At 29.3% G+C, this 27,829-nt stretch overlaps 1 protein-coding gene across 4 annotated transcripts in view; it reads right to left on the bottom strand.

Moving 5' to 3' along the window:
* Positions 1-6,790: 6,790 nt before the first annotated feature.
* LOC107439801 (adiponectin receptor protein) overlaps positions 6,791-27,829 on the bottom strand; it is a 71,765-nt gene continuing 50,726 nt past the window's right edge. For 3 of the 4 annotated variants that reach the window (XM_016052507.4, XM_016052506.3, XM_043054720.2), the window contains 2 exons: positions 19,157-19,350; positions 6,791-10,584 (listed from right to left, as the gene is read on the bottom strand). In XM_016052507.4, the coding sequence (XP_015907993.1) occupies positions 10,444-10,584; positions 19,157-19,350 (335 nt within the window). In that variant the 3' untranslated portion in view covers positions 6,791-10,443. Of the gene's footprint in view, positions 10,585-16,028; positions 17,327-19,156; positions 19,351-27,829 lie in introns of those variants that run through there. The other variant, XM_016052508.4, reaches the window with a different exon arrangement.

The following is a 27,829-nucleotide window of genomic DNA, read 5'->3' as shown; positions in this document are numbered from 1 at the left end:
TATTCCACCAATTTACAAAAATTTCTATACATTCAGCTGTTCATTTTAGATCTAAAATATTAAATTTTTCCTTAAGTGAATTTATAGCTCTAATTAACTGTCTATTGAATATTTTTAAAGCAAGTTTTACGTTTTGTCTTTCAATGTTAGAAGGATAAAGAGATTTTGTACTCAATGTGGGTGCATATTTAACCAAATTAGACCTTTCAAATTCGTGTAACTTACGTAAAGCTTGAAATGAAGCAGTTTTTAATGGTACATTTTTTACATTATCATCAATATCATTATCATTAGTAACATCTACCTGAAATTCTGGAAAAAACATACAAGAATTATAATTTTTTTGATTTAGCCAATTATTCCTAACACACTTAATTATATGAACACTATCAATAATAAAAAATAATTTTCTACTGCTATCAAATGGGTGTGGATATTCAACCTGAACTTCAGGAGGTGTTGAAAATTTGGACATTGCCTTGCGGTTTATAGAATTATTGTCACTTATGACACAAAATGTATGAAAACCTATAGTTTCAAGCCCAATTAATATCTCATAGAGCACTTCAGCATTCACGGTTTTTACTGGCATTATTGCTACAACATCTTTGAAACCTGATTCCACACTCTGCACCATATAAACATAGGCAGAGTTAGCAGCCTCAATAGAATTATATGACGCTCCTAATATATTGCCACCCTTAAAGTAAAAAAAAGGTTTTAAATGGACTTCATCTATCATAACAGTAACCGTTTTATCTGCATCAGTTAAAAAATCAAATTTCTGTTTAATGTAAGATAAGTAGTTTTCCGCAGTGGATTCATTTTTAGGACTAATATCATATGACATAATAATTTTTTTTTAGTTGAATGATGCGGTAGAATAACATAACCACTGCTTCTCAAAAAATTATATGCATGAGGAGATATAGATAAAAGCAATGAAGAAAAAATGAGAAAGTCTGTAGAGTATCGGTTTTGATTTTTTTGAGTAAAAAGTAAAGATAGCTACTCTTTTAGAAAGTTAATACCTAATTTTTGATTATCTGTGCTTAAGTTTTCTAATTCTGTAAGTTGGACAGTTATAGAGTTAATAAGATTTGGAATATTATCAAACTTGAGATCATTAGACTTATTTAAATAACATAAAACATTTGAAATTTGCTGAACATTACTGATGATTAGAGGAAATGTTAAATTAAGTTTTTTAATCTTTACATTATCAATAAAAACACTTAAAAGATAAATTTTGATCAACTATTACAGTAATATATGTGGGAACCTGATCAACAAATTTGATTTTCACAAAAGAAAAACTATTTTCAATACTTACAGGATTCATTTAAATCCACTAAACTAGATTTTTCTATCAGTTCAGTTAGAGTATCTACTTTAAATTTTATATTATGCTGTTCATAAAGTTCTAAACTTACAGCAAGGGTGCTTCCCAACGGGCACATTTCAATTCTTTTTCTCTTTGCCTCTGGCTCTTCTCGAACTGACTCATTTTTGGTCATATATTCTGGACATCCAGGAAATATAGATAGAATAGCCTCTTTTGTTAACATTGGTTGTTCAAAGGGCACAACTGCCTTTTTTCCAGTTTTTTCACAAACAAATTCCACAGCTTTTATTAATGTCATTTTCCTTGAAATGCTTCTCACATACCTATAACAAAATGAATACATTATTTTTATGTGCATTTAAAATAAATATTATATACTATATTCATGTATGAAAAATTAATAGATTTAAATTTCATAATCAAATAAAAAAAAACTTGCTTTAAGCAGTTACAATATATTACGGTCAAACAAAAATGTTTAAAGTTTGAGTAAACATTTTATAAAATACTAAAATTATTAATATTTTTTATAAAATAAAACTCTATAAAAATAACTATATATATAAAATGAGCTATATAGTTATTGTGTCATTATACACAAAATTTATTACAATAGTTTGCGATACGATTGATAAGAACAACTTAATTATTGTAATTAATTTATCCACAATTTAAAATAATTTACTCTATGTAAAAATAGAATAAAGAATCATAATTAAATTTTTAAAAATAAAAACAAATATTACTCACTTTAGAATTCCTTGTAACTTCAAAATCTCTTAGTATGGCAGCAAGCCATTTCTTACATAGTTCATTTTTTGGAAATCCAAAAACTGATACTTTTGTACCCTCAACTTTGTAATTTCCTCTGCAGTTTGGTACACAGCACTTATATACCATTATTCATAACACTAAGAATTAAATTAATGCTGAAATTTATAACATTTGTAGAATAAATATAAAGTTTACGAAGAACGTTCACATCAGAACACCGACGGTTGTTTACAAATTCAAATCAAAAATATTCGCCAATTGGCTGAATGCGTACACAGGTTACAATACTTCAGAATATTGCCAATAGCTCGTTTGATCAGATTCGGAGTTTTTCGTAAAAATAGCTACCCTGACTGGTTTTCCTCTGGGCCTAACTCTACTACGTCATCATCGCCTATAGTAACCCGTTGTGGGGCTTGATTCCTCTCTAGGAGGTATTGACTCAACCCTCCTGGCGTCAAGCCCGGCATATCTCTGGCATGATTTCTATACTAAAAGTGGCTTGCCCGAGCATTTTCGGGTTCAAGTTCTGCCCCTTGAGCGGCGAACCAGAGTTTTTCTCAAGCAGAATATTTCCTTCCCCCTCTACCTCCTACTGCTCACAAATTGAGAGGCGTATAAGCTGTCATCGTAAATCACTCACTGTGCTAGAGTATTTCTGTTCGAATAGATGTGAATAGTTTGCGTTCTCTTTGATGTTTGAACACAACCAAACCAAAAGTTTACCTTTAATAAACAGATTATTTTTATTTTCTCCCACATTCTCGAAATATTGAATTTTTTAAAATTATTTATTGCTGAATTTATTATACTAAATTTTTGAATAATTTAAATAGTTTCGTACTTTTAAATTTCAAATAATTTTCGAAAAGCAATTTCATTTTAGTGTAAATTGCAGCAAATTATTACGTGCCTAAATACTAATGTAATATTATATGTAGCATAATTTGAATGAATAACTACTTATAAGTTCACTTTTATCTCTGATCACATTTATTATACTACTAGAAAAAAAATTACAAATGAAAGAGATGCTAAGAATAAATTCTAGTTCTGTTATTTTTAAACAAAATATACTAGAATTTTTATACATAAATGTGATCGATGATTTCTTGAAACTTCTAGACCTTGGATTTCCGGAAACTTCCGGATCGTAGTTAGCAAAAAATCCTGAATTTTTCCGGAGCACTATCACCTCTGACATAGTATTTAACAACTTCCAGCGTGCTTGGAACTCTAAATTTATATTCTGATTTGTTCCCCCAAGTATAAATTTTTAGGTATCATTTGATAGAATACTTATGTTTAATATTTTTAACCATTAAGTTCCACTTCATACAAAATATCCTATCTTTCATTGCTGATGAATTTTAAATCCAGCATACGAATTTTCGATATAATTCAACAGAATATGTTCTAAACTTATTTTATTTGATTATCAAATAACTTTTGAAAATCTAGTGGAAGAAAAGATTGCACTAAAGGCATAAAAAAAGTGGCATATTATTGTGGATAGTGAAATTTCAATTCTTTTAGACTTAAAGAGAATCTCATATCAAGGAATTACACTGTTACACTCATCTTCAGTGTAATAGTTAAAAACTAACTAAATCTGTAAGAACTTTAAGTTGTGGGTAAAGCAATTACATCAATAATTACAAGCTTAAACGAACTTTATTTATTACATATTTATTAAAAATATATTTTATAAAAACTAGGATTGTATTAGATTGTGTATTATTTTTCAATCAAAACTATAAGTGTGAAAATTAAGATTAAATTCTATTCCTATGTATAAGAGCAATTTTCTAATATTTACTTGAAAAAGTAAATATTAGAAAAATTTAGTAATAAAAAGTTTAAAAAACAAATACATCAAAATGTTTCCTTAATTGTTTAAAAATATACCTGGAAATAGTGAAAAATTTAATTTTTATATTATCATTCATTGAAATAGAATTGTACAGTGCGTATAAAAAAATAAACGGACTGCTCCAGAACTCAATCTTAATGATTCAATAAGAGAAGACTATATTTTTAAGTTACGAAATCGGACACAAAAACGTACTTTCTATGAGTAAACAGACCTTTTTTCGGCGTAATCATATTTCTGACCCTCATAATATAGGGCTCACTTAAAATTTTAATATAAATTAAAATTAGAGATGAATTATCTATATAACAATAAATAACAAAAAGTAAAGAAAAACTAGGTCTGCAAAAACTTTGAATTTATATCTTTCACAGATTGAAATTTTTGTTTTAACTTTCATAAATAATTTCATAATCCATGTTAATACAAGTTAGCCACAGTTCAGTAAACTTTAATTTAGCTTTAAATTTAAGACAACTGGAGCAGTCTTAGTATATATTTGATTTACAAATATTAGGTAGCTTTAAATTAAGGTATTTTGTTTCCTTTAACATTATGCACCAATATTTACATTTTTCCAAACTCATTATAAGCATTGTTCGATCAAGAGAGCTTACAAAAGTGGTTATGTTAATTTTACTTTTTGTGTATTTCGACATACAGCAAAAACTTTTTAAGTGAAGTTCATAATTTTTGCAGTTATAAAATTTGCTTATTCCAAGATAATTCCATGCCAAAATAAGCAATTATTAGTTTAATTATAGTGAAAAGTTTCAAATGTAAGATATGCAATTCTTACATCATTTTAAAGAATGTAATTTTACACGACAAAATACAAAATTTGAACAAAATCAGTCAAACAGTTCCTGAGAAATAAAATTTTAACAATTCGATTTCTCATGAGCCATTCAACTGATTTCGCTCAAATGTTGTATTTTGAGGTGTAAAATTATGTTTTTTTGAAATAATATAAATAATTGTGTACCTTACAATTTAAAAGTTTTTCGACTATTAGTAAATAAAAAAAAATATATAATACTAACTAAAAGGTTTTTCATTTTGCAAGGAATTATTTTCGTAAAAATGATTTTCTTAATTGTGAGCAAAAATTTATCAATTTGGTTATTGAGCTATGACGAAATAACAAAAAGTAAAATTAACTTTAAGAAGTTAAAATTTTGGACCTCTCGACCAAACTACCCAAGTAGCACTCAATATCGAATGATCTCGAAAAAACTTCGCTTACGACTTCGATCGATGTTGTTCCGAAACATCAATCTATGTAAAAACGTCAGATTTTTTTATATTGTACGACATTGTGAAATTTGATATAGATCGATATCTCCATAACGCCGTAGAATGTCGAGTTTGAAAAAACCATATTCCACGGCGTTTACGGATACAGTAGGAGGTCGATGAATATTTTCATCATGTTATTCATACAACAAATATTAATAAGCATTTAAAGATGCGGCAGAGCACCGATCGATAATTTTGATACGTTATTCAAGAACAAATTTTCACTGAGTATTGTAGGATATAGGTAAATTTGTGTTAATTATTTTATAATGTTTTGCACTTCAGATTTTATTTCGCTAATTGTAGTACAATTTTTCAACAAAAAATAAGCACTCAAAAATATTTTTAATCTGTTTCCAAATATTATATATATAATTAGGATTTGCTCAGTAATTAATTTAAAAATCAAGTGTAAAATAGCTATTCTACACTTGATTTTTAAATTAATTATTCACCTAGGTGAATAGGAATAAGTGTGAGCACTGTAGATGGAATATAAGAAGTGAATATTAATGTAAGGCATGATAATTATTTTAAGCTCAACTGTGATTTATAAATCAAAGACTATTTGTCTGTTTTAAAATAACCACATTTTCCACGCATGTAATTTAGTTTTCTTATTTTTTAGCATTAGCAATGCACATTTGATCTTCAGACAGGATTCAGTCACTGAAAATTAGTAATTTAATATATTGCACAACAGCACTAATAACTCAAAAAGTATTCAGGGTGCGTAGCCAAATCTTTGAATCAAAAATAAGCACTTTTTAAAAACTTTTCAAGCACTATTATCACTAAGTTACAAAAGTTAAATTAAAAATAATGTAACTCTAGTGAAAAATATCAGAAAGTCTTTTTTTGAAATGATAATAATATTTGTTTTCTTGGANAACAATCAGTACTTTCCCACATCACCGAGTGAATTCAACTTGACCCTGAACAAAAATACCCTTACCCCCTACGTCAAAAAAAGTGTTAAAAGTAAAATAAAATAAACAAGAACAAAATTAAAAAGAAAAACATTTGATAAGGATCTGATTTTCTCTATCCGAATTGTTGAACTCCGTAAGTTGTTGAAATCTCGCTCTCTTTAGTCGAAGAGGCATAAGTAACGTCTGAGGTATCGTTTATCACTAGCAGATAACCACCGATAACCATAAACGCCTCGCTACAGCTGTCTATTTATTCGGATCCATCCGCCGTTCAGAGGGCGCTGCTCAGCATACGCATACGCTACGGGTCTGAAATTCTAATCATTTGCATATTATGCTCTACTTTGCATTTCCTGAAAATTTCAGCCCACTCGCGTAAGTCCTTCATGGTGTTGCAATTTTCACAAATATGAGTTTATTTGTAGCATGCTACTTCTGACAACCAAAATTAATCAAAGTCAAGGTTTTAGGACTCACAAAATAAAATCTTTTACTCAGATATCAAGCTTTTTCTTACAAAAACGTCATAATCTTCTTTCATTATACCAAGAAAAATAAGCCAACACATTAAATATTCAACACTTTTATTTAACAGCCCCATATAAGATGCTATATAAAAATTCTACTTCAATAACAGTGGATATTCCAGCAATACTAAACATCAGACAGTTATTCACCATACATATTAGATAATTTAAACCATCATAATTGTTACAAGTAGGATAAATAAAAAGAAAATAAATTACTTTTTAAAGAAAATAACACAAGGTATAACAAAAAATATCCATTATAATTCATTTATACCATCAAACCTTGTTAATATGAACCCAAAAGTGCACAGCAAATTTGTTCACTTTATCAGTTAAGAAATTTATTTTAACAAAAATGACATAATACAAAGACATTTCGTATTAACTATGCATAAAGCATGGTTTCTCAAAACAAATTCTTATAGTAAATATGCAGAGTAATATTTATTTTATGCCTGTTTAATTTTCATTTATAATTTTTATATTTCCATAAGAAATAAAAATAATAAAAATTATCACTATAATTGAAAAAAATATTATAGTTAAAGCTTTACTATCTTCTTTGTTTTCTTAAGCTTTTAAGTTGCAAAGATAAATAATAAAATTATATTTTAAAAAAATGGTAATGAAATTAGAGTTTACCCTTAAACATATTTTATGTTAAAAGTTTTTATAATAATAAGTATTTAAAATTAGTTTATGTTGAGAGATCCACATTAATGAGGTTGGACTGTATAATAATCACTAAATACACACTGCATCCCAGCCTAATTACAAAGTTTAAACTGAAATTTTACAAAAATATAATAGATTCAGATAATGAAGGTTTGAATTTATTTTTAAAATGTTTTCTAAGTTCATAAACATACAGCAATTTACATTATCATACATCTACTTATAAAGAGTACTTTCAAAATTGTTTAACAAGCTCTTAATTGTGATTGATTAAAATTTAAAGTTGAGTAATTTAAAATTAAGAGTAATGGAAATTTATAAATAATTTATAATGGTAATTTATAAATGAGCAGTGCATTTAACAAATGTAAACTGATTTAAATGGGAGGAAATGATACATTGTAAATAAATAAAATTGAAAATCTAAATATGTTAGCGAATAGACAAATATATACAATTGTGGCTTAATACTAGAGTATGAATTGACAAAATGTTGAAAATCAAGTTTTCATCCAAAAAATATGGAGAACTTTCATGTTTTAACATTCCATCCCTTCCTTAGTTGTCCGTAGTGATAAAATTGGCATAGCTGAGTCTTTCAAAAAGCCTACTTAGGTAGTATCCATAAGTTAGAAAAGTTATTTAGAGAGATGACACAGAATAAAGATTTTTTCCTTCAAAGAGAACTCAAAAGATAGATACAATTTTGTAGAGTTGGTGAAAATTCTAAATGAGTACAAAGCCTTTCCCAGATTTTATTAAAAATTAATACAAATGAATTAAATTTCAAAATATATAAGTATTTATTCGAAAAGTCTATTAAAAGCTTTTTTTTATTTTATAGAAAACTGTATTTAAAGTTTCATTATAAATATATTATCAAACCATTATTTTGATTGGACATTTTATACATTATTTGCACATTTTAGTTGTACTGTTAGTTTCAATAAATCCTGAAAAATTAATATCAAATTTTTAATCAAATAGGAATTTCCAATAGTGATGTACTTTCCTAAAGTAATTTAGATAGAAATTACGTTTTCAACACAATGTAAACTGCATGTTCTGATGCATTATTTTTAACTTGAAAATGGCATTTTTCACCAACCTAAAACATTAAGTTAAACGAACAAATTTGGATTGTGCCTCTAGGAAAAATTATGCTTAACTTAAAAACAAAATATCCCAAAGGCATTTATCACAAGCTCAGTTATTTCTAACCAAATTATCAAAAGCAAAGATTTAGTGTGATTATAAGAGAGTTATGTAGATAAATTAAGATCTGATTAAGAGTTCAAAAAGTGATTTATGATTAAAACTGTTAGACATGAATGATATTGTTCAATATGAACATTGGCATTTAAAGTGAAGTAATTGTCATAGGGTGTAAAGTGATAAAGCTAAAAATAACCCTTTAACAGATCAAGGAAAAACATGATAAACACAAAAACCAGTTTTAAAAGATGATTTCTATGAAAATATGAGTATTTTTTTATATGAGAATACATTTTTCAATTTTCTCTCGATGTTCATTAATTAAAAGGTTATAATTAAAAGTTCACTATTAATTTTGTTTTAATGTTACAAATAAAATATTAAAATGGAGCAGTAAAAGAAAGTTAAAAAAGATTGCAAATTTTTTTCACTAGCTCTTCTTAAAAAAAAAAATTACTTTTAAATTAGAAATATTCAAAGGAGAGCAGTTTAAAATAATTCGGACAAACAAATATACATCTACTTTCTGACCTGAAAGTTAAAATATTAGATAGTTCTTTCATGATTTATCTTTCATTTTTAAAATAAATTTTCCACAGACTTTTCTAAGTGAATTTCACATACACACAAACAGTTAAAAAAGATAAAAATGCAACATTAACAAATATGTTTCATGAAATTGTGCACAAGAAATTAGCAAATTGCTTTTAAAAAATAAAATTATTATCAATTGCCAGTAGAAAAATCAAAAGAAAAAAAAAGAACACTTCTAAATAAATTTCATTATAGATATCAATAAAGAATTTTTTCAATCTTGGAAAAAGTGTCATACCAGATATACAGCACCCAAACCATGGCCAACTAATAAACAGAATAAATATTAAAAAAAAAATGACCATGGAACTAATATTTTTAGAACTATTACATATATCGTAGAAATAGAGCAAAAGGGAAAAATAGGTTTAAAAAAAAAAAGCTAATACACGTAACACCTCGAATGAAATTATTAGACCATAAACATAGGTACTTCTTAAAATAAAATTTATGAAAACTGAATTACTCCAAACTTAAAATCTTTCAATAATTTTTTAATCTAGAAAATATTTCTGTTAAAATTTTAAATAATGCATGGGCGTAGCAGCCTGAAGGAGGGTCAGAGACCCTCAACATTTAAGAAAACAGAATCCACCATAGGACACCAGTAAAAATGTGTAGTTACTTCTTATTTTTGCAGTGATCAGCTGTTATTTTTAATACAATCTTATATATATATATATTTTAATTTTTCATTGTTATAGCTAAGTTTTTACAAGTACATTTTAACTAACTGATAATTCTTAACTAATACATTGTACACTGGTCTACTGAGAAAATTTTAATGTGGAAGTTAAAATATTACACTTAGTCCAAAATAGTGTAATATTTATGCACATTCATATAAGTGTGTGTTTTGCTGAATGCAGACCCCCCCCAAATTTCTGCATACGCTGCTACTATGTTCCCGCGTTATTGAATGAATAGACAGATGAGGACAGCACACAGAGAAAATCTAGTCATTCTTCAGCCTTCCTTCTAACTAGTTAGCCATGCCCCAATCAAATTATTTTAATTTTTCTTAGGTACTACAGATTCTCTTAATGAAAAAAATGGCTATCACAGAATCTTCATAAATCAGAGGCTATAAAGAATATATGTAAATTTTATTGCATGCTAAAAAAATATTCTAGCCCTCTGCATCTTCGTGTATGAAATTGTTTTACAAATAGTTTACATAGAAATAAGGCAAATGACTTGGGTGATTTAGTATTCAAAATCAATAGGTGGCTCTTCAGCAGAACAGGTTCCCATAGATAATCGGTAAATAGCCATCTCTGAAATGCCATGATAATGCACAAATGCTGCAGCAATAACTAACACATGAAATATTTGATGACTGTGAAACTAAAATAGAAGTTAGAGAAAAATAAGCAATTTACTTTCATACTATTTTATTCTAAATGAAATTTTTTATTGGATTCTATTATTAAAAAAAACTAAAATTGGTAGGTAGGTACTTTATGTCGCCAATAGCCAATGTAAAAAGGGAAAAAGAGAAGATTGCTTTAGTAACACTTTCTTATAAACTGAGCAGCGAACCTCCTCGAAGCTCTGGACAATTGTCGATCACTGATAGGCTATAAGTTGAATGACTGCCATCCGGCATCACGACTACGTCTAGAGTTATGTCACTCTATATCCATGACAGTTAAACGAAAACAAACATTCGCAACGTAAGTTGTTGAACTAAATTCAATATTCTATTGAATTAAAATATTCTTAATAGGAAAATTACTTAGCATTAACTAATTGGGAATTACCTAACATTGGGGATGGGATTGACATACTAGTTGCCAACAAATATGAGTTGTGACACTAGATTTGAAATTTGAGTGAATACGAATCTCATAGCTGGATTTTAAAAACTTCTAAATACGAATAGCAACGTTGTATTTTTAAATCACATGAATATGAAACACAACGTGACTTTTAAATTAGGTAAATATGAAAATCAATGTTTGACATTCAAATCGTGTGAATAAAAATATTAGCGGATTTCAGCACAGTTTCAAATATTCTAAACGGCGAAAATCTGCCAAACTAGAAGAATCTGAATGGATTTCTACCGATTATCGGAAGAATCATGACAGGGTGCGTAGCCAAATCTTTGAATAAAAAATAAGCACTTTTTAAAAACTTTTCAAGCACTTTACAAAAATTTTTAAGCACTCAAAAAATTCATATTCAATCAATGATGTGAATGAAAAACAAAAACTTTTTATAAACAGTTTTAGCGTTAAAAAAAAGGAAAAGAAACGGGAGTAAATCGAAACAATCAGTACTTTCCCACATCACCGATTGAATTCAACTTGACCCTGAACTCAGAACAAAAGTATCAATACCCCCTACGTCAAAAAAAGTGTTAGAAGTAAAATAAAATAAGCAAGAACAAAATTAAAATAAATTAAAAAGAAAAACATTTCATAAGGATCTGATATTCTCTATCCGAATTTGAGCACTCGGGTTTCGGTTTCAACTGTGCGCGCATGCGCAAGTCATAACGTGGGAATGATTACGTAGCAAACTCCCCATTTTTCGTGAAATGCATGGGATTCACCAGATATCACTGAAGGGAGAAAAAAAGTTATTCGAAAAAAAAGCACTTTTTAAAAACGCCAGCTGAAAAAAGCACCTTTAAAAGCTTTTAAAAATGAAATCCCAAAAAAAGCACCTTTAAGTACTTTTTACAAATGCTACGCACCCTGCATGAGTATGTAGAATCTTGCTAACAGGATTAGCGAAATATTCAAAATTTGAGTTTCAGATTGCTGAATCCCGTGAAAATTTCATCGTAATAGTTTTTGATTACTGAAAGTAAGAGGACCAATGCTTTCCAGAAATGTGGAATTGTGCAATATTTCTAGAAAAATCATATGCTTTACCTGATCCGGAAGTATCATACATAAAACCTGGAATTGCGCCATCCCAGGAAAATAAAAATTAATCACATTAATTATAAAATTGAACAGTGATTGCTCAGTCGTTTAGACGCTGAGTTGTCATTGTGAAAAACGGGATTCAATCCCAAGTGGCTGTTTAAAGCAGGGTTTGTTGATTTAAATCAAATGATTTTTTCAAATATATATATTGATTTTAAAAGTTAAAAAACAGTGTTTTAAATTATTGATACTTTTAGTGTTTTCTTTTCTTAGTTTTAAAATTTATTTTAAATAAATTGCTGCGTTAATTAATTTTAGTTAACGAGATTACTTTCTTCCTTAGTGTTGTTTTAAATTCCAACATACTTGAAATTACATTTTAAAAAATCTTTCGATTCTTGAGATTGAAAGTACACATTTAATGCTGTCTTAATATAGACTTGCATAGCTATAGAAAGTAATTAATAGACATGAAATTCGAGAAAAAAAATTACAAATAATCTTAATTAAAATTCTACTTTTTGATTGAAATAGCATGGAATTAAAAATCTACATTATATTTTATTGGTGGAAAATGTATATTTTTAAAGCTTGAGGTTATATCAAAAAGAAATTACCCTAATATGCCAAAAATAGAAAAAAAAGGCTAATGACTTCAGATATTTTTTCCTGATATGTAGTCATTCTTCCCTTTCAAAGTTTATTTGAGGCAGTAGAGTTATTAACTGGTAACTTGTGCTTTTTTCTCATAATATGTTTACAGAATCTTTGACATTATCAGATTTTCTATAAAGAAATTTTGTGAAAAAAAATTCCAATGAGTGCATGGATTTTTTTAAAAATTTTTTTAGCTGATCTATTATGATATAGAATTAAAAATGAATATTTTAATATAAAAATATATAGATTAAATATTTATTTATTTTTTGATAAATTACTACATTTATAAACACAATCTCTTGCATTTATTTTGTCAGATTAAAAATCAAGAGAAAAAAAAGCACAATTTTAAATTAAAATTATGGTTTGCTAATTGAAACTTTAATTTAATAAATAAAGAGTCTGTCCAAGCCCAAATTTGCTAATGCTTAGGGTACCTTCACAAATTCAACTTCAGGAAAAAAAACTTGTTTTAAAATTTTATTTTTGTGTTTCGTAAGAAACGAATAAATCCGTATTTTTATGTTGATTTTTTAATATTTTAAATTTTTCACAAATTATGTCTAAATTTTCACAAAATAAATACCTCTCAGAAAAAGCTAGACAGACCCCTTTCATTAAATTCTCTATTTTATCTAGTCTTCAAATTTCAATCATGCATTTGTTTCAAAATGGTTGATACGCATTCAAAGCTATGTATTATAAGGAAAAATTATATTAGTAAGTTAGAGCTTCTATAATATTGTTAATAATATTGTCTTAATATTAATTTAATTTTGATTAAACATTTATAAAGTATTTTTAATCATAAATTAAAGTTCTTACAATGTGTTTGAATAAAAAAAAAAAAATCTGATTAAAATAAAAAAAATCCGATTTAAATAAGAAAAATCTGATTTTTTTGATTTTTTAAAAAAAAAATCACAAACCCTGGTTTAAAGCAAACGCAGCTTCAGATCGATAGGTACCAGCTTGCCTTGGCAGTAAAAGCACAATGATGGTCAGCATTGCCACGTAATTGTGGAGCTTTAACCACTATAACTTTTTTGGTTCACAATGGGTTGTTGATGGAATGCTTTACTTAACCCTTCTGACGTCAAGCCTGGCATATCTCGGGCATGCTTCTATACTAAAAGCGGCTTGCCTGAGCATTTTTGGGTTCACCTTGAGCGGCGAACCAGAGTTTTTCTCAAGCAGAATATTTCCTTCTCCCTCTACCTCCTACTGCTCACAAATTGAGAGGCGTATAAGCTGTCATCGTAAATCACTCACTGAGCTAGAGTATTTCTGTTCAAATAGATGTGAATAGTTTGCGTTCTCTTTGATGTTTGAACACAACCAAATCAAAAGTTTACCTTTAATAAACAGATTGCTTTTATTTTCTCCCACATTTTTGAAATATAGAATTTTTTAAAAATATTTATTGCTGAATTTATTATATATAATTTTTGAATAATTTAAATTGTTTCGTACTTTTAAATTTCAAATAATTTTCGAAAAAGCATTTTCAGTTTAGTGTTAATAGTAGCAAATTATTTCGTGCCTAAATACTAATGAAATATTTAATGAACTAATTAATGAATTTTTAATATTACTAATTTTCCACATTATTTAACTAATTTATTAAATTAGTTAATTGTTTTTTATAAAGTATTATTTTGTTTACAAAAAAGTTAAAAATTTTTTTATCTGGCAATTGAAGTTAACTCTAAAAAAACTATCTCCTCTTTCTGTAATGTTAAGGACTTTCTCGATATTTTTCTAAAAATCCCATCACTCAAAACACTAGTCTTATTTGTACTTTAGTTTAACGATATTAAACCATTTTCATGGATAGAGAAGAAATTGAAATTCATTTCGTTAGTAAATACATTTCTCATACATGTGAATACATAAATGCAGCATGTTTCAGTAATGACAAATAAGTTTAATAAATTCAAATTTCTTTAATAAATTACATAAAAAACTTTACAAGTTATTAAACCGCCAAATAACTAAGTGAGTTTTAAGAACCAAATATTTTTTTCAAACCAAACAAATAATTGTAAATATTTTATGCCACTCAAATTACGATATACATTTTAAAGAAAATGATTTTTTTAAAGTATAACTGATTATATATAAAATATTTAAGTAATCGTTGTTATAATTCCTGTAACTAAAATAAAATGTTAAAATCATTGCACATTTTATATATTTCAGTTAATGGAACACTTGCAAACAAGATTTTTTTTCTTTCAAAAAGATGTTTTATTTTTAATTAAATTCATCATTAATTTTATTCAAAGGATAATTTTTACTGCTATCATATCATTCGAAATCCAAGTAAAAGTCTGTGTAAACTCAAGGCTGTAAACTCTAGTTGTGTAGTAATTATAATGTTAGTAAGTATTTAGGGAAATGATGTATGAAAGTAATGACGCTTCGGCGCATTTAATATTCGATAGTCTTAAAAATCAATTTTTTTTATGATTCGGAATTATAGGTTGTTAATAACGAGGGCGAATACATTTTTGATTAAAAATAGAATCTTGGTAACAAATGTCAAGTACACGGAAACGACATTACTTTCAGACCCCCCTAATATTTCAAGAATTTTAAAGTTGTTCTATTCAAACGGTACTAGAATATGCATCGATTGATTGTCTGAAATCTAAAGTAGATGATTACATGATGTTTTTGCTAAGTTATTAAAATAGTTTTCAGAAGTTTCATTTAAATGGGTACACAAAGAGATAAACAAGCCTTTACTATGATGCAAATGTAATCTAGACTCTAAGCTGCGCACTATAAAGAAAAAAACCTAAAAAAATATCCTATATTTATTTAATATACTATTTCCAATTTTGAAAAATTTTATTTTTTTAAAAAGTATTTTCGATGTTATTTTATTGCATACAAAAGGTGTGCATAATCGTAGTACTTTTTCTTATGTCAAAGTATTTTTATGTCATAATGATTAGTTCTAATTCTTGTCAGTTTGTTTCGAGGAAAAATAAAAGCAGAACAACGTTTTGTATCTAACAGATAGGGAGAGAAAGTGATAAAGTCCTTTTAACAAATTTTTCCAATTTTTCACGAACTATATTCTATAGATCGAAAAAAATTATTGTTGTTTGTTATTTACCATTGTGTTTATGAGACACCATTTTTTTACAAATGCCGATACTGTGAACCAACATGGTGCAATGATTATAATTTTAAAAAAAAATGTTCAATATTAAATATTTTAAATCAATACTACCAAAATTTTTGTAAAAATATGTTTATTTTCGTATATTTAAATTCTGTTACTACCACTTGATATTTTTTCCAAATACAGTATGGGACCCCTAATCCGGCAGGACCCGAAATTCGTCACTTAATCCGACCTAATTATTTTTTGTTTTTTTTTTAAGAAATTTTTATTGATAAGAGAAAAAAAAATCAGTCATATTCTCTTTTTATTTGGAATTTTTTTTCTCCTGAAGTAAGTAACCATTAAGTAACTCTTTTAAAAATAAAAACATGAAGAAAAAAAATAATAAATCTGTGTCAAACAAACCATCTATTCCAAAAGCAGTTTAAAATAAAGTGAAATTGAAAAGTAAAAACATCTGCATTTCTAATGAATAAAATAAAGAAATGCAAGTTGGGAGAAACTGATCAATCAATCTTGACAGCTGTGCAAGTGCTTTACTGGTTTGTTCCCACATTTTCCTCTCCTGTTTGACCATAAATTAGCCACACTCCTTTGACATTGAAACTTCTTTCTCAGGTGGTGTACAAAATGAATTCTATCCCTTTTGCTGCTTTTTTTTAAACTCGATTTATTTATCTTTTTATTAGTTATTAACCGTTGCTTTTTTCTGTTACTTGTTTTTTTTGTTGTTTGCTTCTTTTTTGTAGTTATTCATTGTTAGTTTTTTAGCATTAATTGTTACTCTTTTTGTAGTTCCTTGTTAGCTTTTTTTATTTATTTTTAAGCGAGGTGAGCTTCTTTTGTTAAAACAAAATGTTATGTAAAAGAAAAAACGAGAACAATGATCTTGCACTGAAGATTATTTCTTTTTCGGAAGATTCGGATTATTTCATCTTGAATTATTTCTTCGGATTATTTCTTCTTGATTATATCATATAGATTATTATTTTAATTAATGAAATTTCTAAAGATGGGACAGTTTTAAATTCACCCCATCATAATTTACAATTGAAACTTAGTTAAATTTATGGGTTTTTCTGAAATTAACAGCATAATTGAATTATCGTAATACATGGGCGCCATATTGGAATTTCCGAAAGAGATCCAAAATTCGGAAAATTCCGAAATACGGAATTTCGTTGGTCCCGTGAGTGCCGGATTTTGGGTCACATACTGTGTATATCATTCCATGATCTATATTGTAAAAATCACTACTCTGAATTTAACAGCAATAGACAAAACTACAAAGAATCATTATATTGAGTTGTGAAATAATATTCTCGTAACGATTCTTGTACTGATATTTATTCTTGGTATGTTAAATTTCATAAGATTTCGAATTATTTTCAGCCTTATTGATTTTATCCTGTAAAATAAAATAAGAAATTTTATAATAGAAAATTCAGTTTTGCTTAAGTAGTGTAAATAGAAATTTATATTTTTAGGCTTTTGTATAAATTATCAAAAGAGCAGCGAATGGATTTTTACTCAAATGTTTAAAAGATGAATTATATCCAAATAACTTGAAATTCAGTATGAGCACTGTTCAAAAAGTTTTAACGTACATTGAAACGTTTTAAGTACCTTTTTAACAATATTCCATCTTTAGAACAGTAGCGTTCAGCAAATGCTTTTTGTTTTACTATGCTCATTAATTAATTTAAAATTATCATTAATGTACTTAAAAGATAAATATGACTTATTACTAACATGTATATCAACGAACTTGTACTTTAATTCGAAAATGAGGCGATTTAAAATATATACACATTTTTTAAAGTAAAAAACTTAGAAGGTAGTTGCAAATGTATCTGGGAAGAAAAATAAATCACAGGAAACAGGAAGGAAAAATTATTAATCACAAGAATCTATTCAGCACCATCTGAGGGAACATTCGTAAAACCCATTTGGTGTTATATTTAAACTATATCATTGTCAAAAAGCAAAGGACAAGAAGGAATGTAAAATAACCTGAAAGTAATTATCTTATCAGAACGAAAGAATTGCTTGATATTTCAGAGAAAAATGTAAGATTGTATACAGTTCAACAATCACTTTCAGAAAAGTGAATCACATTCATCCATCAAACTGCCTTGACCCTCCTTGACCACCTAGACCGATAATCACCCCTTTTAACCACAAATTGAAACAGAAGGGAGAAAGCAAACCTTTTGTGCGACCCTCGACATTTTAGGTAGCATCTTTCTAAATGTGCCTGCCGCTTGAAGTAAGAAACTTAGAGAGAGGGGAGACGCCTAGAGGGTTACCTTAAAACTAATTCAAGAGAAGAAATCCGGACTTCTGCTCAGTATTCCGAAGCGAACGTATTGCAATTCTTGAGGGTCTGGACTCCATGTCGCTTTCGCAGTTTATTGATATCTGGATCTTTTCAGATCGTAAAAGTGCTATCCAGCACCTGGCCGAATGGCATAATGTCAGGGACAGTGTTGGTGCTGACATTCTCAGGAAACTAAAACATCTTTCCCTTTCTCATCGGATTCACTTTCAGTGGATTCCGTCACATGTTGATATAGCTGGAAATGAGATTGCTGACAGTTTGGCCAAAGCAGGTGCTGAAGAGGCGATTACGACTGTCGCTCCTCTTACTTACTTGGAGCATTTTTCTAAATGTAAGGCAAAGAATATGGCCATTTGGGCGGTCCCGCCGGTACACACATGGTATCAGAGTAGGTGCCCAGGGGGCTCCTTGGCTCGGGGCAGCAATAGATGAGAACAAACTGCCATTACTGGTTTCCTCAGTGGACATCTGTCACCAATGACTTATAACGATGGTAATAAACACTTCGAAATGTGCACTAAGTGTTTTGCTGCCCAGGACTCCCCTGCTGGTACTAAACTTTCCTAGAGTGAACGAGCTCATGGACCTGATCTAGCTCTGCTGGTCATGGGGATGAGAACAACATGAAATTAATAAATTAGAGACAATATAGTGGAAGAAAATATTTTTCTTTAAAAATAATTATTCTTTTGAATTATAAGAATTTTTAGTCTAGTTTTCACAACTCTTGGCAGATTAAGGCAAAAGAATGTGTCAGATTTCACATTTTTGTAATGATTGTACTTAGCAACTTTTCCGCATTACAGCTAAAAGATTTAAGATATACTTAGATTTTTTTTGTCAACCTTATTATTGAGGTTTATCATCATTTTAATAATTTAAAGGAATGATACTAACCCAAATGTCACATTTTCCAGGAAAAAAGCGCTCAGGAACTCTTAATGCATAAAAAGCAGCACCAAGAAGATAGAGTGATCCCATCAGACACAACCATCCAAAGGAAGCATGATATACCGCTTGGAAGAAACCTTTAACAATTAGATAGTGCACAGCAGGAATGACACCACTTAATCCAAAGCCAGCAAACACTCCTACATTCAAATATTTTTTTTTAATAAAATTAAGATTACAGAATATTCTCAAACTATTATAATAACAATTAATTTAAATGAATGCAGTTTAATTTCACACATCATATTATGTTTTGGTATTCATACTAGTTTTTAAAAGCTAAATTAATATTTCTTTCCTGTTAAAATTATGTACAACTCAGGAGATACAATAAATCACTATTAAGCAAAACAACTTGCATAATATTTTGAAATAAAATAGGAATGAAATATTAAACTTATTTTGAATAATTACAATTCAAAAATATGAGTACCATCAGTTAAAATATCCATAGATTCCAGTGGACAATGTAAAATAACATTGTTGCTCACTGCCAAAAAATAAAATAAATGAAAATGTTAAAACAATGAGTTAAAGCGCTATCTATACGAGATGTGGAAATATGTTCCTTGAAGAGCTCTGAGAGATCATTGTTGTGTGCGTGTCGGTGAACACCATGAGAAGTGATAATAAATTAGTGTTTTATTTAGTCTTTTTGCTGTGTTTTTTTGTGTGAAGTGATTTCAAACCCAGCAGGCCCAAACATTGGTCCAACAGCGCTGGAGCTCGATTATGCTACCTGTGGAAAATGTCGTGAAATTCATATAATTATTTGTGAACAAGGGGATATCTCGTTTCGTGATTAATAAAGATTACTAATTCGAGAAATTAGTTCATGGTCTTGTTGACAGCATTTTCAACTAGCCGAAGGGTGAGAGCAATATTTTTTTGTTTGTTTGTTTTGGATAATTATAAATAATTTTTGAATTTAGATAAATTTCAATTACATTGAGTTAGAGTGAAAATTACTTTGAGAGTTAATATTGTCCTTATTGTTTTCATTGTGAATTAATTGTTTCCCTAAATAAGAGTGTTTTTGTGTTAAGCTAAAAAGATGCTTCAAAGTGCTAAAAAAGAAGATTTGATTTAATAAATTCTATTGAGAAAAGTGATATCTTCAAAAATAATCCAGATTTTGTGAAAAAAATTAACAAATTCCGTAATCGAAAATCGTAAGTTAGAAGAACAAAGATTAATTGAGATTGAAAAAATTAAAATAGTGAGATCTAAAAATGAACTGGAACTCGCTAAGTTCAGAGCTGAAAATAAAACCGAAGTTAGTGTAAGTGAGTCAAATCCATAATCTATAGATCAATTAATAATAAGTTTTCGAACTTGAACAGTAAAACTACCAACGCGACCCGAAGAGTGGAGTTTTTTCTTTGCGTCGTTGGAGAGAGCATTTAATAGTAAACAAGTGCCTGAAATTCATAAAGCTGGGATACTGTTAAATTTATTGGGAGAAAGAGCATCTAATATAATAATATACCTAAGTGATAAGGATATTTCGAACTACCAAACAATTAAATCAATCCTGTTAATAGAATTCGAACCATCCCCTCAAACTCTTTGTTAGTGTGGGAATGCTTCTCGGTCCTCTGTGACCTGTCCGCTCATAACAAGGTATCCCTGCATTGGGTACCAGGACATATGGGTATCGGTGGAAATGAGCTAGCTGACGAAGCAGCACGGGCTGGCTCTAATGCAATTTTCTGGGGCCCTGAACCTGCGCTGGGAATTTCTCCCTCCTCATTTAGGGCAACCATATTCAAGCTCTACGGCAAGATCGCCCATGATCGCTGCTGACGGTCAGAGACAAGCTAAGGAGCTGAATCAAGACTGTCCCAGTGTACGTCAAAAGGAGCTCTTAAAGCTTAATAGAAACAGTATAAGGAAGATCATAGGTCTTCTTACTGGCCACTGTATCCTCAGGAGACACCTAAACATTATGGGAATAGAATCCAATTCTCTTTGTCGGGGATGTCATCTAGAAGAAGAGACATCACGACACATACTCTGTGATTGTGAGGTCTATTCTGCTCAAAGATTTGAGCATTTAGGGCAGCATATCGTCAATGCCTGGGAACTGCAAGATGTTCCTGTAAGGTGCTTGCTGAATTTTATTTCAGCCATAGGGCTTTTATGCTAATCATGATTTTAGGGTTTGGGTACAATAGACCTCTGGTCGATGTGCCCTGCTCGTCAGAGCTGCCCAACCTCTAAGTCTAACTAACTAAAGTCTATCCCCTCAAATGTGCCTAAATAATTTTGGAAAAGCTCAACGCTTAAATGAGTCTAATGTGCAATTTGCATCTCGCTTAACAACCAATTTTGAGTATTATTTAAAGTTAAGAAAAGTGAATGATTTTGAGACCTTGAAGAAATTGATAGTTTCCGATAAATTATTTTCAACTCTAGATCGAGAAACAGCTGCACACATAAATATAAAACAAGCGGATAGTTGGTTTGAACCACAAAAGTTAGCAAGTGAGGCTGACCTATATTTATCATAGCAAGGGGGGAAGTCCCGCCTCGAAAGTGAAAGTAACTCTTTTCAACGGAATAAATATAATCCTAAGAGTAATAATAATGAATCCTTTTCAAAAGTGTTTTTTCTGATGTAAAAGATTCAAAGTGTATTTTATGTAGTCAAACCCATCCATTATTTAAGTGCCCAGATTATTTAAAGTTATCTGTACATGAGAGAATTGAAGTGGAAAAAATAAAAATGTGTGTTTTAAATGCTTATCCCCTGAGTGCAGCGTTAAACAGTGTAAGGCAAGAAATTGTTTTTGTTCAAGGCCTCACCATAAATCTTTACACTTTCCCAGAGAAATGAAATATAATTCTTTAGCTTCAAATGTTGATCAAAAACCGCAAACCTCATTAAATAATGATTCGGCTTTCGATCAGGCGCCAAATGAAAATGTGCAGATTGTGGCAACTGCTTTTTCTCAAAACAAAGTTAAAAGATGTTTATTATGAACTGCATTAATTCTCGTAAAGAATAAATATTCAGAATGGCAGACATGTAGAGCGTTACTGGATTCTGGCAGTGAAACCTGCCTTATTTCAAATGAGTGTGCGAATAAATTACAACTAAAGAGTAAAAAAATAAACACATTAATTTCCTGTTTGAATGATAATTCTATGATGGTTAGTGGGTGTGTTAAACGAATCATGTGTAACGAGTAAAAACAAATCATGTGAAAGAGAATTAGATATACTAATGGTAAAAAAAATATCAGATTTATTCCAAATAAAACTTTATAAATAAATGTTGATTTTTCAAATTTCATGGATTTGGCTGATGATACCTTTAATGTTCTTATGTTATTGGGGGAAAATATATTTTATGAGTTATTAAAACCAGAAAGAATTAAAATTAAAAATTCGCAATTGCTTTTGGTTAATAGTGTATTTCGGTACATAATAACTGGAAATTTAGATTCAGTAAATGAAGCAAAGATTCACTGCGGTTTAATTCAAGATGAGGACTTAAACCAAATATTAGAAAAATTCTGGAAAATAGAGAGTGTAGGTGAAACAGTAACGAAAAATAAAGAAAATTTAATTTGTGAGAAACACTAGGCAGATACTCATTTCAGAAATGATGAAGGCAGGAACGTAGTGACGATGCCCCTTAAAGAGGATCCCTCGTGCTTGGTAAATCTAGGGAAATTGCTCTCAAGAGATTAAATTCTTTAAATATGCGGCTGTCTAAGGACCATGAATATTTGAAACTTTACAACGAATTTTTAGCAGAATATCTTAAGCTTGGACATATGAAAGAAGTGAATGAGGAAAGAGAGCCTGATGTAGCTTATTACGCTACACACCACGGTATTCTGAGACTTGAGAAAACAAATACAAAACTCAGAGTTGTGTTTAACTGTTCTAATGTTACAAATAACGGTACTTCACTAAACTCTATACAGTACAATGGAGGATTGTTACAAGAGGACCTTTATGCTATGATGATTGGATTCCGAAAATATGTGTTTGCTTTGCGTTTACCGTGGATGTAAAAATGATGTACAGAATGATTCTCATACATCAAGATCAACAAAAGCTGCTTCGAATATTGTGGAATAATGAGCCAAATAAGCCTCCAAAGACTTACAAACTGGTTACAGTGACGTATGGTACTGCGAGTGCACCTTTTCTTGCTACATGAACATTGAGACAATTATTGATTGATGAAAAAAATCGTTATCCGATCGCATCACCTGTACTTCGTAACAATATGTATATGGACGATGTAGTAAATGGAGCAGAAACCTTAGAAGAGGCAAAAGAGTTGAAATGGCAACCTATTTCGATTATGGAAGAGGCTGGAATGGAACTCCACAAGTGGTGCAGCAATCGTAGTGAACTGTCATCTAGTGTTGGTGAAAATTATAACTTTTCAAATTCCAGTGAGATCAAAACGTTGGGAGTGATTTGGATTCCAATGGAAGACTGTTTTGCCTTCAGAGTTCAAGTGAAATTAGACATTTCTTATACTAAGAGAAGTGTTTTGTCCACCATTGCCCGTTTATTTGACCCATTGGGACTAATTGGACCAGTGGTTGCTAAAGCCAAAATCTTCATGCAAAGACTGTTGAGATTGAATATAGACTGATCAGATCCTCTACCAACAGCAGAATTTGAGGAATGGCATCAGTTTTTGTGTAAACTGGAAAATGTGAACTATATTAAGATTGAGAGACTAATAGTTATTGCGAAATCAATTAGGATTGAGATCCATGGTTTTTCTGATGCTTCAGAACGTTGTTATGGAGCTGCAAATTTATCTTAAATCTACGAATTTATCTGGCGAAACAATGATAAGGCTAATTACAAGCAAGTCCAGGGTTGCACCAATCAAAAGCCTTACAATACCTAAACTTGAACTTTCCGTGGCAGTGCTTTTATCCAAGTTAGTAAAGAGAGTTCTTACAGCTATCAAAATAGAGTCTACAATCTATTTACGGTCAGATTCTGTGATTGTGTTGGCATGGATACAAAAGACTCAATTGACTTAAAGACTTTTGTTCAGAACCGAGTGGCTACAATCCAGGAATACACATAGATTCAACAGTGGGGTCATCTGATTTCAGACCAAAATCCTGCAGATATCCTGTCAAGAGGTATGGAACCGGATAAACTCATGACTTATGGTTCAAGGGTCCTAAATTTCTAGCAGACAGTGTTTATCCTAACAGACCAATAACAGTGACTAATTCTTGTGAGGAATTTAATTCCGAACTTAGTTGAATTTAAACACTAATAATTTTGTTAGTGACCTAATTAATTTGAGTAATAATTACATAACTGTTATTAGTAGAGCCCGGATTTTGATGACCTAAAAAACCTCAACTAATGCCCTTAAAAATGCAAAAATTGCGCAAAAAATGCCTTAAAGTAAAAATATTGAATCAAAAAAATATTTTGGTCTTTAAAATTATTAGGAGTCATTTAAAACATATAAAGCAATGCAATACTTGTTCTATGTTCATTAAAGTTTGAAAAATATGTTCTATATCCTAAAATAACAAAAAAAGGAAAATATATTGACACCAAAATATTTTTATTTTGTATAGAAACTTTAATGGATATAACAACTTCCATCTCATAATATTACTAAATATCAGAATTACATTGGATTATTAAATGTCTTTTGATAATTTGAAATGTAAGCGAGCGTCTCTTGTCTGAAAGTAAATTTTCATTCCTGCAGAAGCTTCTTTCAACGTCTACTGATGTTATAGGTGCGTACTTGAAAAATACGGTCTCACTTACTTACAATTCTTCTTCAATTAGAAAAGATTTTGCTTCACCTGTTAATATTCTATAGATTTTCTTCATTGTTTGGAAGCCAGTGTAATAATGAAAATTGATAAAAAATAGTAAAAATTGGAAAAAATTAACAAAAAACTTTAAAAAATGCATTAAAATGCAAAATATGCCCCAAAATTTAAAGAAAAATGCCCTATAAATCTAAAAAAAATGCTCTAAAAGACAAAAAATGTCCAAAAATGCATAAAAATGCAAATGTCATCAAAATCCGGGCCTTAGTTATTAGTATTCTTAGTTATATTTCTAGATTCATCAACAACCTAAGGATTTCCGGACCTTTAAGTGTATCGGAGATAAATGAAGTTGAAACTGCTTTAGCGAAGATGGTCCAACATGAGGAGTTTGCAGAAGACATATAATTGCTGAAAAAAAGTTGAAGTGTGGAGGTAAAAAGTTAAAAGCTTAAAAAACCCCTTTCTTGACTCTGATGGAGTAGGACGAAGACTTTCATCCTCGGATTTAACATTTGGTAAGAAATTTCAAATTATTCTTCCTAAAAACCATAAACTCATATTATTGTATACTATTATCATCTAAAATATTCTCATTTGAATGCTACATCATAATTGTGTCATGTAAGGTTAAAATTTTGGCCAATTAATGGTCGTTCATCGTGTCGAAAAATTGTTAATGAGTGTATAACATGCTTTAAGGTAAAGCCTATCATATCAAAGCAGTTAATAGGTAATTTACCGAAAGAAAGAACTAGAGCTGAATATCCGTTTAATTGGAGTGGAGTGGATCTTTGTGGTCCGTTTATGGTAAAGGCAAATAATTTAAGAAAAAGTATCCTTCTTAAAATTTATGTGTGCATATTTGTTTGTTTTGTTTCTAAAGTCGTGCATATTGAATTAGTATCAGATTTGACATCTAATGCCTTTATTGCCATTTTAAAGAGATTTATTTCATGTAAAGGGAAACCTGCTAGACTGTATTCAGATACAGGGTGGCCACTCAAATCAGATTTCAAATTTCCCTGATTTTTCCAGATAAAAATCTTAAAATTTCCAGGTTTTTCTTTCTTTTTTCTTATAAAATGTAAGATGAATGTGTACAAGAAAAGTGTCTATATAATAAAATATTTCATTCAAAATGTTATTTTTTTAACATATGATCTTGAATAAAAAATTTATTTTGACAATTTGGCAAGATTTTTTATTTATTTTTTAATGTTTTGGTACAAAATTTTGAATCAAAATCATATATTGACCAACAGAAGAGTAAAATTAATTATTAATATATAGTTAGTTCTTAAAAAAAACTTTTTTTTAAAATTAAAATTTGTTATCGAAGGCTAAAATGAAATAGAAAAAATTAGCATTAATGCAACAATTGTAAAAATTTGTTGACAAACATTGCTGTTAGCGATTGTAAAAAAATGTGTGATTGGTTGGTTTGCTGAGAAAAAATAATTCACAGATTTATTTGAATGGGAGTAGAAAAGGTTTCAGAAAAAGAGTGCAATATAAAATCTATTATTATTAAATTATAATCAACTAATTTTTAGAGAAATTTATAAAGTTAAAAATACAAAAACATTTTGTCAAAATAGAAAAAAATTACCACCATAGCATTGGAACAAACTTGAGTCATAAATGGATTCAGCCCAAAGACAGAATTTAAAAACAGAAGCTAATATCCTAATCCCTTCTTCCATCTCCACCAGAATCTTCCCTAAATTGCACAGTCCCATAGCGATCAAAGGTTTCTACATTCATTTAGCAACCGTGGGAGAATTTTAAGCGGCATTCTAGTTTAACAGAGCTGTAATGGAGCAAATTTCGATGCAAGCAAAGTATCACTAAGTTGATAACATTTCAACTGTTTGGCGATACATTTCAGTCTCAAAAAAGTTGGTATAATGGATGAAATAATTTAAATTAAGAAAATTAGTAAATAATTTAAACTTGTGAAATTAAAAAAATTAACAAAGAAAAAATTTCCAGCTTTTTTTTAAAATTCCCTGATTTTTCCAGGTTTTATACAAATTTCCCCGATTTTTCCAGTGTAAAAAAAATTCCCTGATAATTCCTGGTGGCTGGCCACCCTGCAGATAATGCGAAAAATTTTGTAGGTGCTAATAGAGAAATCAAAAATCTTTATGATTTAGTTAAAAAATCTGATAAAAATTTGGCAAATTTTTTGTGCGAAGAAACAATAGAGTGGAAATTTATTCCTCCCCGATCACTGAATTTCGGAGGTTTGTGGGAAGCCTCAATAAAATCCTTTTAGTACCATTTTAAACAAGTGGTCAGAGAAGCGACTTTAACTTTTGAAGAATTTCTTACAGTAATAACTCAAATAGAAGGAATTCTTAATTCACGTCCACTCTGTCCATTATCTGCTAATACAGACGATTTTGAGGTTTTAACACCTGCCCATTTTTTAATTCATAGACCATTAAATTCCATAATTGAACCAGATTTTACAAATCTAAAAGAAAATAATCTTAAAAAATGGCAGAGATTAACTAAGATAGTGTAGCTAGTGTGGAAAAAATGGCATAAAAGTTATTTAAATGAATTGCAACAGTGTTATAATGGGCAATTTGAGAAAGATAATGCAAAAATTGGTGATTTAGTATTGTTAGTGGAGGATAATTTTCCTACTCACAAATGGCTTATGGGTAGAATTATTAATGTTTATAAAGGAAATGATAAAAAAATAAGTAGTGCAAGTTAAAACACAATATGGCATTTTAAAAAGAGTCATCTCTAAAATTTGTGTTTTGCCAATCACGGATTTATGTAGGATTATTTAAATACTTTAAGGATTATT

This window comes from Parasteatoda tepidariorum, chromosome X2 (genome assembly GCF_043381705.1).
Source record: "Parasteatoda tepidariorum isolate YZ-2023 chromosome X2, CAS_Ptep_4.0, whole genome shotgun sequence".
NCBI classification, from domain to species: Eukaryota; Metazoa; Arthropoda; class Arachnida; order Araneae; family Theridiidae; genus Parasteatoda; species Parasteatoda tepidariorum.
The sequence above is the reverse complement of the archived record's forward strand: the minus strand, read 5'-3'. Positions and strand labels throughout refer to the sequence as shown.